This window comes from Canis lupus, chromosome 23 (genome assembly GCF_011100685.1).
Source record: "Canis lupus familiaris isolate Mischka breed German Shepherd chromosome 23, alternate assembly UU_Cfam_GSD_1.0, whole genome shotgun sequence".
Lineage (NCBI taxonomy): Eukaryota > Metazoa > Chordata > Mammalia > Carnivora > Canidae > Canis > Canis lupus.
The window spans coordinates 7,398,086-7,421,691 of record NC_049244.1 but is presented as its reverse complement, the minus strand read 5'-3'; the positions used below and the strand labels follow the sequence as shown (position 1 = coordinate 7,421,691).

Here is a 23,606-nt window from a genome sequence, read left to right as displayed (position 1 = left end):
CTAAGCCCTGCATCAGGCACCAAGCTCAGCATGAAGTCTGCTTGAGATTCTCTCCCTCTCCCTCTGTCCCCACCCCACTCGGTGCTTGCTCTCTCTCTTTCTCTCTCTCTCTAAAATAAATAAATAACAAAAAAGATTAAAATTACACATACTATTTCTCATCGTTTTGCACTCAAAGTTTGTCAAAATTATACACACTATCTTACAGATAATAATTTAATATAAAAAACAATCAAACTACATTTTTAGCACTACTACTTCTGTGGTAACCTATATGAAAGGTTTTCACAATTTGAAAAAAATAACTTTCTTGTTTTAAACTTTCAAATTATACTATGCCCCAAAATCTCACCTTTGTTTTTCTGGATATTATTTTGGTTCATCCAGTCAGTTGTTTATTTTACTTTATTTTTTAAAATATCTTATATATCTTATATATATATCTTATATATCTTATATATATATATCTTATATAATTTCATAATAATGAAATTATTCTACTTAAAATGAAAACTAGTTGGTCATTTTCATTATTTCTTCTTCTTTAAAATGCATTTCAGAAAACACTTTCTGAGCCCTGAACTCTGGTATAGTCAGTCTAGTGAGTTTCTAGACATTCTTCCTGAATTATGCAGTCACTGGTTCATGGCTTTAATTAGCTTATCTTCCTCTTTACTTCTCCATAATCATAGCCTCTGCCAAGGTAAGAGGGATGACATACAAATAAACTGGTTAATGAAAGCCTGTTATTTTCACACAACACCAAGTTAACAAGCTCTGAAAGCCCTCTTTCCTGCCTACATCCTATCCTCTCTGCACACTCAAAGTCCAAGGCTGCTAGTAGTCTGACCTCAAGCTGAAAGGTAGGAGTAAGGAGATAACAACTTTATATAAACCTGCAAATTTACCTATAACAAAAACAAAACAGGTACTTACAAGAGCTATTTTCATTTGCTCCTGAAATTGCCTTTCTTGGGCCTGAAACTTCTTAGTCAATTCCTGCTCTTTGCTGGCCAGCTCCTCTTCATGAAGCTTCTGTAGTTTAGCAATTTGTTCTGAGGATTTCTGAAAAGTCAGCCAAATAGTTAAAGTGAAACACTTTAAAATATGTATAATAATAATAAAATATGTAACTCTACAATTAAATAATACTTTATTATGATTTGATCATCAGCCAACTGTGTAAGAGGAAAAATCAAAACATATTTCCCACATAAATCAAAAGTCACCAGAGTCTCAATAGTTAAAAGAAAAGCCAATCAAAAAAAAAAAAAAAAAAAAAAAAAAGAAAAGCCAATCAAGCATTGCTAATTTATTTTTTTATGTTTTTATTTTTTAGAGAGAGATTAAGTGAGTATGTGCATGAATGGTGTGAGGGAGGGGTGGAGGGACAGGGGGAGAATCTTAAGCAGGCTCCATGCCCAATGCAAAGTTTGAGCTCATGACCCTGAGATCATGACCTGAGCCGAAATCAAAAGTGACACTTAACCAACTGAGCCACCCAGGTAACTGAAGTATTGCTCATTTAAGACAAGGATGGCAGCTGCTGCTGCAGTAGTAAGTCTTAAAAGGTTGGTGCATTTCCACATCTTGCAGGGATATTCCACACCAATCACAACAGGGAAGTATGGGATGGGGAATAAAGATGTTCTCAGGGGTGTCTGGGTGGCTCAGTCAGTTAAGTGGCTGCCTTGGGCTCAGGTTATGATCCTGGCGTCTTGGGATAGAGCCCCACATCAGGCTATCTGCTTGGCAGGGAGCCTGCTTCCCCCTCTTCCTCTGCTGGCTACCCCCCCGCCCCCACCCGCTTGTGTTTTTCTGCTCTCTCACTCTGTCAAATAAATAAACAAGACCTTTGAAAAAAACATTTCTCAAAGAGGGAACTCCATTATGGTCACACTGCCCTGGCTGAAACAATCTAATTACATCTAGCTTTCCATGCACATACTATTTATTAAAAAGTATTGGCCTTGTTCTTTCTTGGATAGGAAGACTTAATCTTATAAAAATGTCAAATCTCCCTAAATAAATCTATAAATTTAATACAACTGAATAAACTGCCAATAGAATGGGGGTGGAAGGGTTCACTGAACAAAATAAACATGCATGAATAACCAGTACTCTTCTGAAAACTAAGAGTAATAAGGAGAGGCTACCAAATAATAGAACATATTATAAACAGAGTAACTCTAACAGTGTAATACTGGCACATGGTCAGGCAAAGCACTGGAACAGCACAGAGAATTCAAAAAAGAGACCCATATATAGCTCAATAATTTAGTATAAAATAAAGATACTGTGTCATATCAGAAGAGAAAACATGGATTATTAAATAAATAATTTGAAGACTACTTTGTAGTCATCTGGAAAAAAATTAAAGTTGGATCCCTACCTCATTCCTAACACCAAATAAATTCTAGTTGGATGAAAGATTTAATAATAAAAAATGAAAGCATACAAGGGCCATAAGAAACAGAGAATTTTAAAATGATCTCAGTGAGACTGAATTTTTAAATCAGAACAAAAATCCAGATAGCATTTAAGGAAAAGAAAAAAATCTCTGCATGCCCTCTTCCAAAATAAACTGATCCCAAAGCAAAAACAAATAATAAACAAAGTCAACTGAAAATAGACAGAGACACCTGGGTGGCTCAGTTGGTTAAGTGTCAGACTCTTATTTTCAGCTCAAATCATGATCTCAAGGTCATGAGATCACCTCGGGCTCTATGCTAGGTGTGGATCCTGCTTAAGATTCTCTCCCTCTCCCTCTGCCCCTGCCTACTTGTGCATGAGCTCTCTTTTTCTCAAAAAAAAAAAAAAAAAAAAAAAAAAAAGGGAGAGAGAGAGATTATTTGGATAAGTGAACTATATATCCAAAGAACTAATTCCTACTATAAATGTAAAACTTCTACAAATCAATAAGACCAACAGTCCAATAGGAAAATGAGTTAAAGATCTGACAAAGCAACTCAAAGAGAAAAACTGCCAATTCCTTCTAAACATGGAAAAATATGTTTATCATATTGGTAAAAAGATAAGCACATTAAAACTACAATGTTGGGGCACCTGGGTGGCTCAGTCAGTTAAGTGTCTGTCTCTTGATTTCAGCTCAGGTCTTGATCTCAGGGTCCTGGATCAAGCCCCCATCAGGCTCCACGCTCAGCGTGGAGTCTGCTAGTCCCTCTCTCTCTGCTCCTCCCCTGCTTGCTCGCTTGCTCTCAAATAAATACATAAATCTTTAAAACAAACAAACAAACAAACAAACAAAAAGAACTACAAATGTCATTTTTTTTAACTGGTAAGTTTGAAAAGATTAAAAAAAATTAGGTAACACCATCTTTGTGAAGTAACACACTGCTTGTGAGAGTATAAAATGTCCTCCATAGAGCTTATAGCAACTATACAATCATTAAAAATAGACATAATTTTGCCTAATATTCCACTTCTAGGAATCTATCCTAAAAAAAATATACAGGTGAGCAAATATGATAAGTATATTCACCATCTGCAATAGCTAAAAATGAAAACCCTAAATATCCATCAGTAGTAGATTGATTAAATTATGAAACACTCATATAGTGAAATCCTGAACAGTCTTTAAAACAGATGTGGCATAAGAGGAAAAAAAAAACAAAAACAAATGCAGCATCATTACCAATTGTCAATGATAAGGAATATATTAAGTGGAAAAGCAAGATACAGAGCAGTATATATAACATGCTATCTTTTGTGCTAAAAAATTTTAAGAGAGGATTATACAACATAAAAGAGAAATTATTTGCAGAGACTATCTCTGGGAAGTACATCCAAAAAGATAAAAATTATTTTCTCTATCAAAGTGATTTTTTTCCCTATATCCTGAACTCATGAAATGGTCAAGGCCTAAAATGTAAATTAACTCTTCTTTACAATAAAAAATTGTAGGAAAAGCATACAACTTATGTTTCCATATTGCTGTAGCCTGTTGTAATCTAAAATTATTCTTACATTTGTCACATCAACAACCTCCTGTTTCATCTGACTTAATTCCCGTTGAAGACTGGTGCGTTCCTCCTCTCTTGTTTTTTCAATAGCTTTTATTTGTTCATCCATCTCTACCTTCATTTTTCTCCGCGATTCTTCTGTTTTTTGGGCTGTACTCAAGGCTTTTTCAAGTTCCTCAAAAGCTATAATGAAAACAAGAGGAAACAAGTATCTCAAGAAATATTATCATTCAGCTAATGTGTTTTACATTTGATTTATGGGAACTAATAAGAGCAGCAGTAGCAAGACAGGTTAAAATTGTCATTTTTGTTTTAAGCCAAGAGATATTTCTGAGCCATTCAACAAAGCCACAAAATGTCCAGTTACTGAAACCAATCTGTCACTGAATTCTGGATCCAGATCTTAAGACTGCCTGTATGAACTTAAACTCAGGAATTTGGGAAAAAATTAAATTACTAATGGCTCCCCACTCCTTCTACCAACAAATGTCTTTATGGATTGCAAATTCCAAGAAATGAAGACTTCTGTGTTATAGAATTTCAATTGCTTTTTTGTTTGCTATAGACATTTTACCTATTATTATCAATAATTAGGTAATAGCATTACATTCTCACTAGAACATTTTTAAGAATAGAAAAATTATTCTTTGACTAATTCTATTTTTAAAAACCTCTTAATCATACAATAAATAAAAGAACAGAGTTTTTCTGGGGTTTGTTTTACCATTCACTAGTTGAATCACATATTAAACAATGTATTCTGAAATGAAATCTACTATTTGCGTAAGTTTCAAACTAGAGCTGTTTAGTAGAAAGAAATCTTTATCTGATTCAACAATATATAGAAAGGCATAACCAGCAAGGAGTTCTTGTGTGATAGAGGAATTCAGGCCCTACAAAAATAATCATCTAGGGTACAGTAGTATGATTTTTAAGAAGACCAAATAGCTCACCCAGCTTCCAACAAAATCATACAGGATGGGTACAACAGCTGGAACTCAGCACCAAAAACTGCATATGTGTATATGTATCTATGTGTATAAGCATCTCTGTGTGTGCATGTGTACATTGTACATACTCTCTCTCTACTGGTATAGCAATATGCTGTCAAAATCCTACTGGTTTTATTATCCTACATTATTTTCTTTAGACCTCACAGAAGATACCAGACTTCCCTTTACCATAGAGATAGACCATAAATACAACATAAATTTTCAAGATGGGTTTTTAATCCTATCAAGAAACATATGTCCAGAGGAGAGATAGTTCATTCATGAATATGTACTATTTTTTGCCCTCAGTGGTATAAGAAATGTACAACTTCAACCTATGGCATCTCAAAAAGAAGACTTTTTACCAACCACAACTTGGCTTAATAAATGGTGGTTTGGGGATCCCTGGGTGGCGCAGCGGTTTGGCGCCTGCCTTTGGCCCAGGGCGCGATCCTGGAGACCCGGGATCGAATCCCACATCGGGCTCCTGGTGCGTGGAGCCTGCTTCTCCCTCTGCCTGTGTCTCTGCCTCTCTCTCTTTCTCTCTGTGTGACTATCATAAATAAATAAAAATGTTAAAAAAAAATTAGCCATTCATCTAAAAATAAATAAATAAATAAATAAATGAATGGTGGTTTGGGCAGGAATTTTATAACTGAAGACAAATACCTGTTCTATAGCATTTTCTTAATGATAAGTTGCATCAGTACAGAAAAAGACGAAAGGCTGAATTCTGATAACAAATAGGAAACACAACTTACTCTGCTCAACATTAAAAAAAAAAACTTCTTTATCAGCCATGTATCCTTGATATAAAAAAAAATATCTGTCCAATCTACTCGTTTTATATGTTCAAAAGATAAAACTGATGCTCAAATAGGTCTAAATTACAAAAGGAATATTTATCAGCTGAAATCATTTTTAAAGATTCCTAATCTAACTTCACTAATATTTGCCTGCAAAACCAAGATTCTCAGACGTATGTTGGAAAATAAAATATTTAAAGAAAAGATTTTTTTGTTTTTGTTTTATTCAGATACTTTTACTATACATTTTAGTATCAAGCATAAAGAAATATCTCTTGCTACTAATTTCTTAAAAATTGGTTTCCTAATTTCTTAGAAATAAGTCACGTTATCAATTATGAGAGAGAAATTCCATAATAAAGTGCTTACTGCTCAGTTTGTGTTGAAAGTTTAAATCTGGGAAATAGAAAAATGGGAAGAGGAATAACAATATTGTTTAATGGTTGGATGTCACCATTATCTTTTCATTACTGTTACTATAGTAACATATATTCAAGTATGTCAAATTGTATCTTAGGACTTCTAAGCACTTTACAGAAATCTCTGTTACAAATTCCTATTCAGAAATAATTTTCCAATAACTAAGTTTTCTAACCACACTCAGTAAATTTTAGAATATTCTCCTATATTATACTCTAATTTTATTGTTTAGTCCACTGACGACATTTTCCTAAGTCACCTGATTATCCATCATACAATGATTAAAGTAGGATACATCTGGTTCCACAGTTCTTTTTATCTAAATTTAATCGTCTCTCCCACATTCTGCTATCATGTCAGAGAACCATATAATTTTATACCTAGAAAGAAATCTTTGAAATCTTGTAATTCAATGTTCTCATTCAAGTGCAAGAAGTGAGGCATCCAACTTGATGATAAACCAACCTGAATATATTAACTTGATGTCAGAACTTTAAAATTATATTTAAGAAACACTCTTTACCTTGTGTCATTTTTTAAAATTCTAAGAATGCTGACAATGATCCAGTTTAGTTGGGCAATAATGTATCTAAACCAGAATTTCTGAAGCAATTAATTACTAATGGCTTCTAACTCTCATCAAAATATAGCATGTTATACCTCTGAAAGACACAGAAAAATGCAATGGCTTTCCACCTCCACCCTGCTTCAAGGAAATATTAACTATCCAAAAGGAGGGTGGCATTAAAACACATTACATATACTGACATACAGAAAACATACTTCAAACTCATGCTGGATTCTACACTGTAGAACAAAAGAAGCCACTTCCTCTAGGAACTCTGCCTTCAACAATGGGTCCCATTTCAATGCTAAAGGAGAATATACTGAGAGTTTACTTACTATCCAGAAATGTCTCACCCTCTGATTTTACAACCATCAGAGATACAGAAAAGTTGTGTCCATACCTTATAATGTTCTAAAGATGAATTTCCCACTCTTTCCAAAATGAAACTATTCTAGGATTTTAATGTGAGTACTAAAGAAGTATGTTGTGCATGTCCACGTAATTTATCTTCCAATTACCAACAAAGGATAAGTGAGTGGGGAGAAAGAAAGCGTGCATCAGCCACAGCTGACAAATCCTCTGCCAACATGCAAGAGAGCGCAGGAAAACCACAGTCACAGCACACAACGGGAAGGCTAAGCACAAACTGCTGCCAAATGTTGCAAGAACACATTGTGTTCTTCCAAAGCAAAATTCAATGTATCTCAGGCACTTTTATTTAAAAAATAAAAACTCTGAAAACATTTCTAGGCAAAAATTTAACAAACTTTAAGAATGGTCCTCTGTCAAAAGTAAAATGCAGGGAAGACCTTTTTTTTTTTTTTTCTAGCTCCTTGCTTTCTACTTCAGGTAAGGTTCACTCACATCCATGGGGATTATAAATATGGATAAATGCTCACTAGAAAAAAAAATGCTCACTAGAAGAATTAAATGGGAAAGGTTGGCAATCTATAGCTCAATAATCCAACCATGCATTCATTAAACATTTATTGGATGTTTACCATCTGCCAAGCATAAGGGAGGCGCAGGGTGACATGAAAACTATTTGTCACAGAAAGGCAGCTTAAGTAATTAAAGGCAATGGGGAGTAAACCTTAGGTAAAACTAGAAAAAAAATGTGTCATTTGCTTTGCCTCTTCACTATCTTTGCCTCTCCTCATCCTCAACATCCTTACCAACTAGCAATAACAAATGCCAGAATTCTGAGATCCAGGGAGCACTACTGTTTTGTTTTACTATCCCAGAGGACACTTTATTATAAAGATAATAAGACCCATTTTTACTCCCTCTGCAGGGAATAAACATAGATACAGAAGTGCAGAAGGGTTGCCAACCTGCAGATTAACTGGTGATCCTCAGAAGCTGATTAATAACATCAAGAATGAATAAGTAAGCCAGTGCCTGTGTCTTTATTACAGCAAAAAAACTAAAATGCATGTTATTAAACTTAAAAAAAAAAGGCAAAAAACACAAGTAATACTACAAAATGAATGAAATGCAAATTAACAGAAAAAGCAACAAAATGAATTTTGTCTATTAGAATTCTCACCCATCATTAAGGCTCTTTTATGAATAAAAGCAAAAGTCTAGAACAGCAGTTTTCAAAGTGTGGTCCAAAGATCCTAGGGTCCTATATGGTCCCTGTTTTGCAAATACATATCTGCATATCTGTGTAAAGGCAGATTTTCCTCATATATTTCAACGAAAATAACATATCACAACAGACTGAATACAGAAATAGGTATGAAAATCCACTATCTTCTATTATGCCAAACAAAGCAAAAATGTAAAACAAGGCCACACTTTACACCAAATTTTATTTTGAAAAATATAGGTAATTTTTATAAAAGTATTTAGATTAATATGCAGCAGGTTTATAATTGTTATTTTTAATTGAACCAAAAAATTTTTTATTTCTTAATTTCTAATACAGTAAATATCACTAATTATAACCCACATAAATGAAAGCTCTTTGGATTCCTCAGTAAGTTTTAACAGTTGTAAAGAGGTCCCTGAGATGAAAAAGTTTGAAAACCACTTGTCTAGAGTTTACAAAAATGAAGATAATACTACTACCCAGTGGCACAAACTAGATAGTGCAATACTTATATACAAATTGGAGCTTGGGCAGCCCAGGTGGCTCAGTGGTTTAGTGCCGCCTTCAGCCCGGGGCATGATTCTGGAGACCCAGGATCGAGTCCCACGTCAGGCTTCCTGCATGGAGCCTGCTTCTCCCTCTTCCTGTGTCTCTGCCCCTCTCTCTCTCTCTCTCTCTCTCTCTGTTTCTCTCATGAATAAATAAATAAAACCTTTAAGAAAATATAATAACAAAATAAATTGGAGCCTTCAGAAATTTAATATCACATTTGCAATGGAAACCTACTTTTTAAACCACTTTTTAAAATACATAACAAGATTCACCCTACAGATTGCACTCTGGCTTTTAAAATTTTTTTATGGATCTATCCAAATTTTCATGTTCTCCTTACATTATCCATGCAAATTTATCTATTAAATACATTGAAAATATCAGGCTAATCTTGAAAAATATGAGGCTAGGGCAGCCCAGGTGGCTCAGTGATTTAGCGCCGCCTTCGGCCCATGGTGTGGTCCTGGAGACCCAGGATCGAGTCCCACATCAGGCTCCCTGCACTGAATGGAGCCTGCTTCTCCCTCCGCCTGTGTCTGTGCCTCTCTCTCTCTCTCTCTCATGAATAAATTAAATCTTTAAAAAAATATATAAGGCTAAAGCTAAGTAAATTTAATTAAATTGAAAATATGATTCTGATAGTATTGTACTGTAACAACACTGTGTGGTGGCAGATGAGAGCTACACTTGTGGAGAGCACAGCATAATGTATAGTCTTGTCCAATCGTTATGTCATAAACCTGAAACTAATGTAATATTGTGTGTTAACTATACTCAAATAAGAACAGAAAGAAAAAAAGAAAATATGATTCCTTAGCAAAGAAATATGTTCCTGATGCTTTCCAGTAACAGGGACATAAGTGCAGGATGACAGTGACTATGTAAACATAAAGATGCAGCGACTACTATAGAAACATATCAAGTACCCACAAATAAATGGCTATTAAATAAATCACCTATAATGAATGAAAACCTAATTCCATTTAAAATAATGAAATTTTCCACCAGGTATACATTTAGTGCCAAAATATGTACATATTACTTATCTAACATGATAGACTTAAGTTCTACTTTGATTCTTACTTTTTTGCCTGAGAAACATGGAATTTTCTTCATAAAGCTTTATCTAAGTACCCATGATAAGAAAAAAAATAGCCCTTACCCCAGTCCTGTTCATACAAGGCTTGGGAAAGGCACCATGATTCACTTATTGGCATGTGTGGATGCACAAAAATAAGATGTTTTGTGAGACTTAAGACTCCAAGAAAACTCTGTTACATAAATTATCAGCAACTTTTAACAAGGCACTTAAATACATGTGGTTTTTATTATATAAATATGCATAAATCTTACATATTACTTAAATACATAACTCTATTTAAGAGGGCCCTCCAAATATCAAATAAATATATTCCACTGAATGTCTTTGATCTATCAGGCCTATACTATACAAATGAATAAAAAACTTATTTCCTGCACAAACACAACATGGCAATAAAAAGCAAAGTATGTTATGAGTTAATCTAAGTTTTTCAATGCAGCCAAATCATACAAAACACATGACTTAGGCAAAGACGGGGTAAATGAAAGGGAATCAGGGTTTACAAAAGATACTCTGGAAAGCACTTTGGAAACTTTCCTAATCCAAACAGAATATTTTGTTACTTTGCATAAATTGTAGGCAAGAACATTTTAATGGGAGACGGGGGACTTAACACTATAGTGTGGGTTTTTTGTAATGGCTATGTTTAAATACCTAAAAGTAACTTACAAAAAAGACTAGAAGTCTATGTAAGAATTTATCCTGAGAAAAAATTCAAAGATGGAATAAGCTGCATCAGAGTCGGTACAGTATTGTTCATAATAACAAAAATATAATCTAGATGATGATCAAGAGGAAAATGGTTAAGTGATGCACATGCATTCAGACACAGCCATTAAAATGTTAGTGCTTTAGCAATATGTAAAATGCTAAATATGAAAAAAGGAGCACACAAAATTGTATGTACAATATGATTACAGTAATATAAAAATAAGGATTGGAGGAAAGACTAAATGGAAGTGTACTGAAACAACAGTAGTGTGCTTTCATTTTCTCTATGTTCCAATGTTTTTGTAATACATTGTATTAAAACCTAGCCAGCTACCTCCACCTCCTACTCCACTTAAAACATACACACGCACACACACAGAACAGCCAAAACCTATGGCAAAATTTAGCAGCATTAACATCCTGCATTGGTGTTGCATTGAAAAGATAATATTCTAGACAATTAGTAATAATACCCAGCAGCTAAAATATAGCATTATGCACTAAAGCTGAATCACCAGACTTCTCTAAGTTTAAAATCTGGTTACTTGAAGATGTGACCATCTGTTCTTAAGTCATACCTAGAAAGGATTATTATTAACAATAATAGTAAAATGCTTCTAACAAATATATTTGGTTTTCATTTTCTTTATCCACTAAAATAAATAATTTTAACAAAACAAGAGTGCTATACTGTCATACTTCAAAAACCATGCTCAACAGTTCCTTAGAGAGTAAAATAAGTACTATAAGTTGATACAGCATATATTATAAAGTAGGCATGTCACCATATTCACATAGTTTAGGTCTTTTAGGGCAGAATTGCTCTTTTTAAAATCAGAGACATTCAGATTTCTTTGTCCTCCAACATATGGGAGGCATCACAGCTCATTTAGAAAAACTATGAGAACATTGAAATGAAACTGGTTTCATTTAGAAAACCAGTGCAACAGACTATTTTCTAAGAAAAGTATTGGGAAATATACTTGAGCTGATTTTTACCTCCAAAATAGGTGATCCAAAAAAATAAGTTACTTGTCTACTGATAGCCACATATCAAGAATTACTAAATATATTTATTATTTACAGTTGAAAATGAATTAGGAGGGTTTATATTTTTTCATAATTGTTTTATGTAGACAAATTTACTTTTAAAAATCTTTAACAACTACAAGCTTTAATGATGTTAATGCTGTTAATGCTTCTTTCCCATGGCCAGCTCTTACATGTTTAGCCTTTGAATTTTAAATTCAAGAAAGAGAAAGACAGATATTTCATAGAGGAACAGAATTCTATAAGAGCCAGATTATGTTTATAGACTATGGAAACTCTACTTCCTTTACAAAGACTTTTCCCTACTTTTAGCACTAAATTGGAATTTTTCTGTCAATTGGCAAATGCACTTTCTATTTGAACTAAATGCCATTTTATATTTCAACAGGTCTATTCAGACTCATCAAAGATCATTAGATGAAATACAGTTGTTGTACAAGACTAGTTTTCATTATAAATTTAAAAGGCAGTATCTTCAATGTAGAATGAGTCTATTGTAACTTCCTGTTATAGTCCAATAGTTAGGACTACAAATATAATTTTTAAAAAATCTATAAAAGCCCTTACAACTCTGTGATCCAAAGACTTTCCAAAGTTAATGCTTTTATTAAATAACTAAATCATAATTCTCTTTTAAGTATTTAATTTTTGATATTTTTATGGTACTAACAAAAATTTCCCAACCTACAGGCTATGAAATATTGACAAAAATACAGTTTTATGAAAATGCCATTTAAAGAGAAAATACAACCATGTTTTGGAGAAGCCAGAGAAGGAAGGGTGTACTATCTAATGAACTAACTAGAACAGCAGCCTGGGAAACATTTACCCTACATGTGAATTAACTGTGTATTTTGTCTTTCGACTTGACACTAGGTCATGGATTTCTACCTCCTCATAAAATACATTCCAATTTTAAAAGAAAACTTAATCCTCTAACCAATATTATTTTCTTTTGCCTGACTACATTAGTCAACAAAAACAGCCCTAAAAACGGGAAGGCTTGATATGAGGAGCTGAGACCATGCATTAGGTTTTCTATTGAAAAGGTTTCAGAGCAAACCTGTCTAACAATGTCTCACACGCCTCAAACTGCTTCAGTTAATTCCTCAGAGATTATATTCTGAGAGTTGCTGTCAATTAATGCTCTCTGAAGGGAAATTTTCTTGGGTTTATGGGAACAAATTCATTAGCTAATTAATATCACCTATTAATAAAACCACAGAGATTTTATGAGCTTATTTGGTGTCAACCAACTAGCTCTCTCATCCAAATCCACTGTCCATCTTAAACTTTATAATCTGGTTTCTAAAATTTTCAAACTGCATCCTGGGAATCAAATACTCACCAGAGTCAAAGACCTTTTGTAAAGTCTTCAACCTACCTTTTCCATTTCTGGAAATGCCTGTTTATTCCTCTCAAAGCATAACTATCCACAATTCCTATGACTTCTTGGGTAACTTTTTTTCCCCTCATTATTTCTCTCTCCCAGTCTCAAGATCTCTATGGTTAAGAGCACAAACTAGATTCACTTACTATACACTTACTCTCTGTGTATGAATGCAGATAAGCTACTTAACTTTCTTCACGTTCTTAGGTTTTCCTATTTGTAGTAACAGTACCTATTTCAAAGAAACTGAGAGGATTAAATACAAGTAAACACACACGTAAATACAAGTAAAGTATTTATAACAGAACCTTGCATTAAAAAAAACTAAACGGCTGTTGGTAGTAGTGGCAGCAGTGGCATGTGCATGCTCATAGGTACTAGTAGTAGCAGTGAGGCTGCTACCACTGTAAAACTTAATCTTCTCTCCTGTGGATTTAATCACAGGCTTCAACCTTAGGTTACTGACTTCTAAAAAAACCTCTAGTTTCTTTTCCAAATTACAGTAAACCATTTTCATCTGGAAAACTCATGACTGACAATATTCAAAGTATCTAAGCAAATTCATCACTTCACTCCATTCTTCAACTTCCCCACTTACATTTCCTACTCTGACTTCTCACTATTCATTCAGTCTCTGAAGCTCAAAACCTTGGAGTCATCTCAGATTTCTACTGTTCTTCTGCCCCTGCATATTAATCAGATACCAAATTCTGCAGATTCTGCTCTTTCTCTCTTCCTAGATCCATCCCACCCAAGGTGGCTAGAGCTCTCTCGCTTGGTCCCTCATGCTCAGATTTCTGCCTTTGCTTGTAGGTCTGATTTACCACTTCATTTCTTTTTTACATAAAACACTAGCTTCTATCACAGTATGTTTTCCTATTACTGGTTTTCTGTTGTCTTGTACACCCAAGTCTAAGCTCAACAACTCACCTTTTAAGATTTTAAAAGTCAGCTCTTTCATGATTCAACTTTATTTCCACTTGAGCAAGAATTGTCTGCAGCTGACTCATACATCACTTTAGTCACTGTGCCTGCTGATGACCTCATAGTAACTGAAATACGTGCTGCCTCCACTTCTCTGCTTAGGCCCATTCTATTCATTCCTTGAGGCCTAAGTCAAAACTCAGACCCTCACTAACCTGAAATGCTCATTCACTCTGCTCTCTCTTCCCTTTACTGGCATTACTCAGCATCGTACCTTGTGGAATACTATGCTGGTCTCCACATTTTCACAGCCTAGCATTTATTGTGACAAAACATAAATCTGTTACGTTAAATGGCTTACCTTATACTTTTTTAATACTCTACCTTACACTTTTTGTTTACCCTAGAGCATATCTATCTATAAGGTGACCTTTATTTAATATGCACCACACTGTGCCTACTTGGGGAGTTCCAAAAGTTTTGATACTCCAAGGCAGTAGTCGGCAAACATTTCTAGAAAGGGCCAAATGGTAAATATTTTTGGCTTTGCAGGACATGTATGTTCTGTCACATATTCTTCTTGTTTTCAACTACATAAAAATGTAAAAAAGCATTGAGAGTCCTACAAATAGGCTATGCATAGGCTGGATTTCAGCCACAGGCCATAGTTCACCAGCCCCTGCCTCCCCTAAGGAACAGTGCAGTATTTTATACAGAATCTCTGTATCAGTATCAATATTTAACTAATTTTTCTAAATGTTGGTTGGTCAAGCACTTCACATGACTTTTGAGTTCTAACATAAAACAAATAGCCCTTGAATTCTTACCAGCTCTTTCAGACTTCTCTTTCTGTTCCCGTAACTCCTCTCCCTGGGTAGTCATCTGTTTGATGCGACTACGGAGTTGAGCAATTTCTTCTTCTTTCATTTCCAGGGTTTCATGCATCTGACGTTTTGTCTCTGCTATTACCATTCCCTAAACAGAAGCGCAGGTACTAAAGCGTTTGCATAACAAAACTGCATCATCAGTAGCATATATAAACTTACTTAAAAGGCAGAAAACATACTATTTCTTACTAAGTACAAAATAAGAATTATTTTAGTATTTCACAAATTGAAGTCTGTGTTCTGCACTCTATACGATCCTATATACTATAATAACTGATTACCTGGCAGATCAGGGTTATTAATATGAAAAACTATTTTAATAGTAAGTTTAATCTTTTGAGTATTAAAAACACATTTTAATTAAAAGACTTATTTTATAATCTTACTATAAATGTCTGCTATAATTTTCCCTATCTTAGTAAAGAGTTTATAATGAACAAAATATAGCCTTTTGTACTTGGCTCAGGGCCACCATAATCTGTGCTGGAACATGGGGAGAGCCTCAAAGGCTACTGAAGGTGGAAGGTTACTGCTGCCACAAAGATGGGCTAAGACTGTGATACAGGTATACCTGCTTTTTCTCTTTTCTCTTGTGACAGTCCCTGGTCCCACCACCACCCATCACTACTGTCAGTGAGGCACCCCCACTCCTCCAATTTGCTAATTGCTACTGTCCACCAACTCTCTGGATAATGTACACATGAAATGAGGGTCACTAGAGGGAAAAGGAATAAATATTATATCCTGAATCAGACATTTGCAACTAACAAAAAACAGGATGGTTCGACTTGGCTCTTGAAAAATAAGATTTTGTGACAGCTATTTTACGATCTTCAAATTATTACTTTGCTTTCAGGGTTTGTCACATCTTGGTTTAGGGTATGACTCTTCCAGGTGGTTCATTTTAGTGGACAGATAAAAACCAGGTAAGTGGGGATTACACAAAATTTCAAACAAGATCGCTGGCCTTCAGTTTCTTCAAAAACCAAATCACAATGGAGAAAAAGAGACATGGAGAGAAAGAGGGCAATGGAACCTATAGATTAAAAGAAGTCTTAAAAGTCATATCAACCAATTACAATGAAAGAAACTTACTTAGATCTTGATTCATCAAAATGGGAAAAAAACGTATGAGACAAAAGGCAAAATCTGAAACTAACTAGATAGACGATAGTATTAAGAAATTATGAAAGTTTTAGAGATGATCATGATAATGCAATTACAGTTCTATAAAAAGTCTTTTATTTAAAAAATACACCTAAATGTTTATGTAAGAAATTATGAGATTTCTTGGATTTGCTCTACAACAAAGTAAATTCTAGGTTGAGGATAATAAGGATTGGGCATGTACAGATAAAACATTAGTCCTGAGATGTTAACTGTTGAAGCTGCATGGTGGGTTCACTTTTTTAAATGGGCCTTCATGAAGTATACGGAGTAGAATCTAACAAAATGACATCATAGCATGAAAATACTGCTAATACATTTCAAAAGCAGAACATCTCTGACATGTCCTTAATTGCATGGCCATTTAAAATACTGTAGCTGTAAAGTAGCCTATTGAAGAAAATGGTAGACGATGTGAACCAACTAGGAGCTGCTTTAGAAAAGGAACCAACCCAAGAACTTGGGGCTGAAAGACTTAACTTAAAAGCGCTTGCCAATGAATTTTCAGTTGCCTCTGCTGTCATAGCCATAGCTGTTGGTCCAACTCTACACTGCCAATCTCACCTGTATATACCAAAATTCAATTGTAGAAACTTCTATTTATACTAATCTATACACTACCACTTCTTCATTTAGGTAATTTATCTGAGAGACTAATCTGCTTCCATTAAAGATAATATTTAATATCATTCACATTCAGTAATGCCTTAGCTATAAAAAATTCTTTTCTCTAGAAAATAGTTAGGTATTGTAAACAGATTTCTTTTGCAACATTATTCTAATCTAGAAATCAAAATGCTGACTGGGATCAAAAAGTCACAGAGAATCAGTTTTACATGATACACATCGAATGCTAATTGTTATTTAAATTTCAAAATTACAACAAAAAGATTTTTCATGGAAGCAGCTATAATAATAACTTTGGAAAGCATAAGCCTGAATGCTTCTAACTGCTTTCAAAAGTGAATTCTGGGGCCCCCTGATAAATTTTAGTATCATAAGGTTTATTGGTTTACCTTATCTTGTTCAAGCTGTTCAATTAAGTTCTTTGCATCACGCAACTGAGTGATAAGTTTAGTCTTCTCAGCCATATGAAGCTCCTAAAAAAATTTTAAAAATTCATTTCCATCTCTAATAAAGCTTCTCCTCATATGAGAACTCTATAAACATTTTAATCTAATTTGGATACTTCTCAATCCAATAAGAGCAAAGTATATAGGAGGTCTGAAAAGGATGGTGTAAGTGCTATGAAGCCCAGGGCACTTGGGAGTCCTCTCCAAGCTGTCTATGGAGAAGGGGAAGGCTCTGCAGAGGAGGAGGGAAGTGCAGGCCACGCTGGAGCCTGTGGATCTAGCTTTACAGGGTTACAGTACACCAAACACATTTGCTCTTTTACCTTCATCTTTTCTAGTTCTTGAAGCCTTTCATCTAGTTGTTCTTGCAGGGCTTCTTTTTCACTGGTTAATAGGGCACATTGTTCCTTATGTGACTGAATTGTTTCCTTACAACGCTGCAGTAGATTCTCTTGCCTCTTAATTCTCTGCTGAAGTACTTCCAGTGTTTTAGCAGAAGCTCCATCTACCACTATCAAAAATAAGCAGCACAGGCAGTGTTCAGTGAGGAACATGATCAGTAAGGAACAGAACGGCTCTCTGGGAACAGTTCCTCTGTCAGTACACAGGGGTGCATCCCCACCCCAATGCTCTGCTATCCTCTGAGCCAGACCAAGAAGGGAGAGGTATCCTTCCCAACCTCAACTCTCACCATGTGTATGATCTGTATCTGAAGAATCTGAGGGAGTGCCTACCCCAAATGGCACAAAACACTCATTAGTTAACTAACATTAACTGAATCCACCCTCAAAAGACAGTTTGATGACCATCTTTTGTTATTCAAAAGTGCCCTATGTGTCCTTGGCTCCCATCTCCAAAGGATTAATCAAGAATTTTTTCCACTGCATTCTAATCTGTCCCTGAGAGTTCTGCATTCTCCACACATTTATGACTTATGAGTTAAGTTTTCATACCCCGAAGGGAATTTCAGGACCCTTTCTAGGCTGGCTGCTCAGACAGATAGCTAGCTGTTCAGCACCTCGCTCTGGTGCAGGCTGGACTAAAAGTTTATCACAAATACCTCTGAAAGAGCCAATAAACAAAAAAACGGGAATTTTACTGAATACATGTACCTACAGCCTCAAAGAGTATGGAGGTCTATAACTGGATTTTTAGACAAAATTTAACTGTTTCTTCCTTTCTAATTAGAAAACAAATAATAGAGCAAATATAGAAATCTTTGAATGTAGAAATATGTAAGCAATATTACTTAAAAACTGAAATAGCCAAACAATGAAAATAGCAAATTCATTACTCTTAAACAATACTGACCCTGTTTATATGAAAGCTAGCTACTGTTATCAATAAAACAGTGTAATATAATGAATTTTAGTATATGTGCTGCTGAAGTGAACACTACAATGAATTTTAATTACAATGAAAATGTGGTGCTCACAGACTTTCAAGTCTTAAAACAATTACTTAGCTTTGTTCTGAAGAACAATAACAAGTAAAGAAACAAAACAACAAAACTCTTGCATCTTCCTGGAGGACCCTCCTGCCTTAGACACCTCCCAGCACCCCTTCCCTCAGTCATGCCCTGGAAACTGTCAACATCCTCCTCTAGTTTTTATTTTTTATTTTTTTATTTTTTTAAAGATTTTATTTATTTATTCATGATAGTCACACAGAGAGAGACAGAGAGGCAGAGACACAGGCAGAGGGAGAAGCAGGCTTCATGCTGGGAGCCCAACGTGGGATTCGATCCCGGGTCTCCAGGATCGCGCCCCGGGCCAAAGGCAGGCGCCAAACCGCTGCGCCACCCAGGGATCCCCTCCTCTAGTTTTTAAATTAACTTTTTGACAAGATGAAGCTTACCTACTGGCTCTATATCACTGTCTATGTTCTCTTTAGAGATGTCTTCAGTCTGTGGTTCCATCGGAGAGAATGGTTTTGGTAAATCAACATTCATTGGACCATTCCGTAACCGCTGTTTCAGCAGAGAAACCTAAAAAAGAAATGTGCCTTAGGAAAAAAATGAGGGGCGCCTGGGTGGCTCAACAGGTTAGGTGTCTGACTCTTGGTTCTGGCTCAGGTCACGGTCTCAGGGTTGTGAGACTGAGCCCTGTCTCTGGGTCCATGCTGAGCAGGGAGACTGCTTAAGATTCTCTCTCTCCTGGCCTTGCCCACCCCCCACTCTCCCAGCCCACATGTGCTCTCCCTAAAAAAATAAAATGAGAAATTACAGCAGTACTTTCTTTAAAACATAGAGGGGACAGAGTAAAGGATATTCTTTTTCAATATACTGGGAGGAGGGGAGGACCAAAATAATATGTTTATTCCCAGTGTAGTTGATTTTTATATTTGCTATTTTCATTTATAGTTGGCCAAAAGATACAGTAAATTTAAAAATTATACTGAAAAATAACACAAAAGCAAGAATTTTAAAAATAGGCCATTTTATAACATCTGGAACCTATTGCGATATCCCATCAAAACCCCCGTAATTTTTCTTTACCCAAAAATTCCGCTCTTTTTATTTTAATCTTTTACCTGAGTCTGGAGAACACTGATATGCTGATCTTTTTCCTCTAAAGATGCATCAAACTCCTCTTGGAGATGTTTTTTTGCTTGCTGATCCATTTGGAGCTCCTAAAACATAAAGGATTTTATAAATAGTTTTCAGTAAAAAGCAAAAAAATATAAACTTGAAGTTTTCAAAGTTTAAAAACATGATCAAACCAGATTTGCATTTTTCTTAAGATGAGGTATCAGCAACAATAATTAGAGTAGAATCAATAGGTAAAACATTAGTATTTGTCCATTGGGACATGAATTCTATTCCTTAAAAAAACTGAGATCCAAGAAGAGAAAGTATATTTTTAGAGCAGTAATGACTGCTCAGTGATGATAATAATGCAGAGAAGATAAAACAATTGCTTAAGATAAAGAAAAAAACTTTATCCTACTTTCAGCCATCTTATGACTTGTGCTATCTTATATGCACTTGATCTAAAACTACATTGTTTTATACCAAACAGCCATAGCCAATAGAGCTTTCCTCCTCCCAATACATGAAAGCAGTCAATAGCCAAAGTCAGAAGCCTCCTTAATTGTAAAGTGAAAAGACTGAACTACAAACAGAAAATTTTCAAGTTCCTGAAATTACTCAAAAAGCTACTTTCTTTAGATCATTAATGAGCCTTCCTCACTAAATCCAATGACCTTTACCTCTCTATTATACCAGTCACCAATAATTCCTCAGTTTAGATGCTCGCTCTCTGGGGCTTCAGGCTCCTGTCTATACTCCTGTCTCTTAATTTCCTCTACCTGCTTCACAGATTCTATGGGCATCTATTCCTCTGGGTTCAGTCCTGTGTCCTTGGTGCTTCTTCCTTATATGTACTCCAACAGAATCCTAGAGATTAACATCTGGTACATGCAAGACATACAATCAAAACCTTTCTATTTTTTTAGGATTCCTAACTTTTCTAATTTCCTAAGCTCAAAATATTCAAAGTCGGGGATCCCTGGGTGGCTCAACAGTTTAGCGCCTGCCTTCCACCCAGGGCGTGGTCCTGGAGTCCCAGGATGGAGTCCCACGTCAGGCTCCCTGCATGGAGCCTGCTTCTCCTTCTGCCTGTGTCTCTGCCTCTCTCTCCCTCTGTGACTCTCATGAATAAATAAAATCTTAAAAAAATATATTCAAAGTCACATTTTACCTACTTTTGTTGATCCCTACGTATAACTAATATATTTTTACTGCTTTCTCTACGATGTTTAAGTCCTATTCTTTCTACATCTACAACCACAGTGCAGAACTTTATAATTTCAATGACTAATTTCCTTCAGGAGCCTTCTAGAGAGAAATCTTACCCCAAGTCTGACTTAATCCATCCCTTACACATTTGCTAGAAAATTTTCCCAAACAATATTTTCTTTTTTTTAATGATAAATTTATTTTTTATTGGTGTTCAATTTGCCAACATACAGAATAACACCCAGTGCTCATCCCGTCAAGTGCCCCCCTCAGTGCCCGCCACCCAGTCACCCCCACCCCCCCACCCTCCTCCCCTTCCACCACCCCTAGTTCGTTTCCCAGAGTTAAGAGTCTTCATGTTCTGACTCCCTTTCTGATATTTCCTACCCATTTCTTCTCCCTTCCCCTCTATTCCCTTTCACTATTATTTATAGTCTCCAAATGAATGAGACCATAGAATGTTTGTCCTTCTCCGATTGACTTATTTCACTCAGCATAATAACCTCCAGTTCCATCCATGTGGAAGCAAATGGTGGGTATTTGTCGTTTCTAATGGCTGAGTAATATTCCATTGTATACATAAACCACATCTTCTTTATCCATTCATCTTTCGATGGACACCGAGGCTCCTTCCACGGCCAAAGAATATTTTCAAAGACTTACAGCAATGCCCTCTTTTTGCATAGTTCAAATTTACTAATTTCAAAATACTAAAGCACTAACTGTCCTCTATTCACCCCCACACCTACACTGCTTCAAGATCACATTTGTACTGTTCCTCTCAATAAAGACTCCTGGTTTGACTCTTCCCACAGCAGTAGTCTCCAAATGCCAGTCTTTGAATCAGGGCAGGTCCAGAATGAAGTCTTCACTGATCCATGGTGAAAAAACAAACAGAAAGCCAACAGAAGAGAGTTTTTCTTTTATTTAAACAACTGTCCTTTATTCTGAGAATATGTCCTTCCTAATCTTGTTATTTAAAAAAAAAAAAAAATCTGTCAGGGCATCTGGCTGCCTCGGTTGGAAAAACATGTGACTCTTGATCCTGGGGTTGTGAGATACATGTAAAAATTACTTAAAAATTAAAAAAAAAAAAAGTATTTCTTTCATGAAATAATGACAATAAAAGAATCTGGTTTCTTACTCTCAATGTCCTTACTTGAAAAAATAAGTTTGCAGCTCTGGGGTACCTCAGTGGCTCAGCTGGTTGAGCTTCAGGCTCTTGGTTTCAGCTCAGCTCAGCAAGGAGTCTAGTTGAGATACTCCCCTCTGCCCTCCCCCACATAAGCGCTCACTGGCTCTTGGGCATGCACGCTCACACTCGCCTGTGCTCCCTCTCTCTCTCAAATAAGTAAGTCTTTAAAAAAAAGTCTGCAGCTCTACAACAATTCTCCTTTCCCCCAAGGAATTGGAAGGTAATTTTTCAGTCCATGAAATCCAAAAGTCTGGAATATACTGTCCTCCATGACTTTGCAGAGGCCAATTATTTAGTATGAACAGCCACACATCTCTTTAATAGTAATGTGATCCTTTACTTTCCTTAAAATTCATTTCTTCCAAATAATTTTCTACATCCTACCATACCAAACTCTGTTACATGCCATCCCTAACAGCCAACAAAAATTCCTCAATTTATATGATGGTGTTCAGGTTTTAAATGTTTTCCATCTCCCCCTTTCTTTCATATATAAAAAATACTTGGATAAAATGACAGCATATTTTCTTTTCCCTCCCCCTTCTACCTTACCCTATTCTACCAATAAGCACGCCATAATTAGTCAAGACTACAGTTACAAAAAAAATTTTAAAAATAAAAAATAAAAAAAGGCTATAGTTACAAAGGAACTTAAGAACTATCTACTTCTATTCTGACTACAGTCCACAGGCTGGCTATCTCACTAGCTATCCTGGATCCTAGTATCTAGAGTCATTTCTTACTTAAATTTCTTGTGATTAGACTTTTAGTGTATATCTACACTATTTGAACTTTTAAGTACAATAATAATAAATGGTTATATAATATTACTAAATACAACAACTAATTCAATAATGTTCTTATTTTTGGCCATTCAGACTGCTTCCAAATTTTGGCAAACTTTGGAATTAACTTTTTTAAAAAAAGATTTTATTCTTCCATTTGACAGAGAGAGAGAGCAAGAGAGCACAAGCAGGAGTAGCAGCAGAGGGAGACGGAGAAGCAGGTTTCCCACTGAGCAGGGAGCTCAAAGAGGGGCTTGATCCCAGGACCAAAACACAAACTGAAGGCAGATGCTTAACCAACTGAGTACCCTAGAATTAAGATTTTTATGCATATGATTTACAAGGTCTTTCTGATTATGTCCTGAGAGAAATATCTTGATAAGTAGAATGTATCAAATACATTAACTGTTCCACTATTTTTTATCTCAGCCCTGTGCTACCCATTATGTTCAGATGTGTTTCAAACTGCAAAAGAACTCTTCCTCCCTGAAGTTAGCTTTGAGAACGGCAGCTGTTTATAATGAACTGCATTTGAGTAAGCCTAGAAAAAGAACATACCATGCACAGACAAAAGGACAGAGAAAGGAGGAAACAGCTAAGAATGTCTACATTAATTCCACATTTAACTGGCCTTAAAAGGAAATCAGAGAACCCTATCATCTTAG

At 35.5% G+C, this 23,606-nt stretch overlaps 1 protein-coding gene across 5 annotated transcripts in view; it reads right to left on the bottom strand.

The window, feature by feature from the left end:
* Window positions 1-23,606, bottom strand: part of GOLGA4 (golgin A4) — a 126,013-nt gene that overhangs the window by 48,329 nt on the left and 54,078 nt on the right. For 4 of the 5 annotated variants that reach the window (XM_038570403.1, XM_038570404.1, XM_038570406.1 and 1 more), the window contains 7 exons: window positions 19,755-19,853; window positions 19,080-19,209; window positions 17,546-17,733; window positions 17,166-17,249; window positions 14,923-15,070; window positions 3,988-4,166; window positions 937-1,065 (listed from right to left, as the gene is read on the bottom strand). In XM_038570403.1, coding sequence (XP_038426331.1) covers window positions 937-1,065; window positions 3,988-4,166; window positions 14,923-15,070; window positions 17,166-17,249; window positions 17,546-17,733; window positions 19,080-19,209; window positions 19,755-19,853 — 957 coding nt within the window. The remainder of the gene's footprint in view (window positions 1-936; window positions 1,066-3,987; window positions 4,167-14,922; window positions 15,071-17,165; window positions 17,250-17,545; window positions 17,734-19,079; window positions 19,210-19,754; window positions 19,854-23,606) is intronic. The other variant, XM_038570405.1, reaches the window with a different exon arrangement.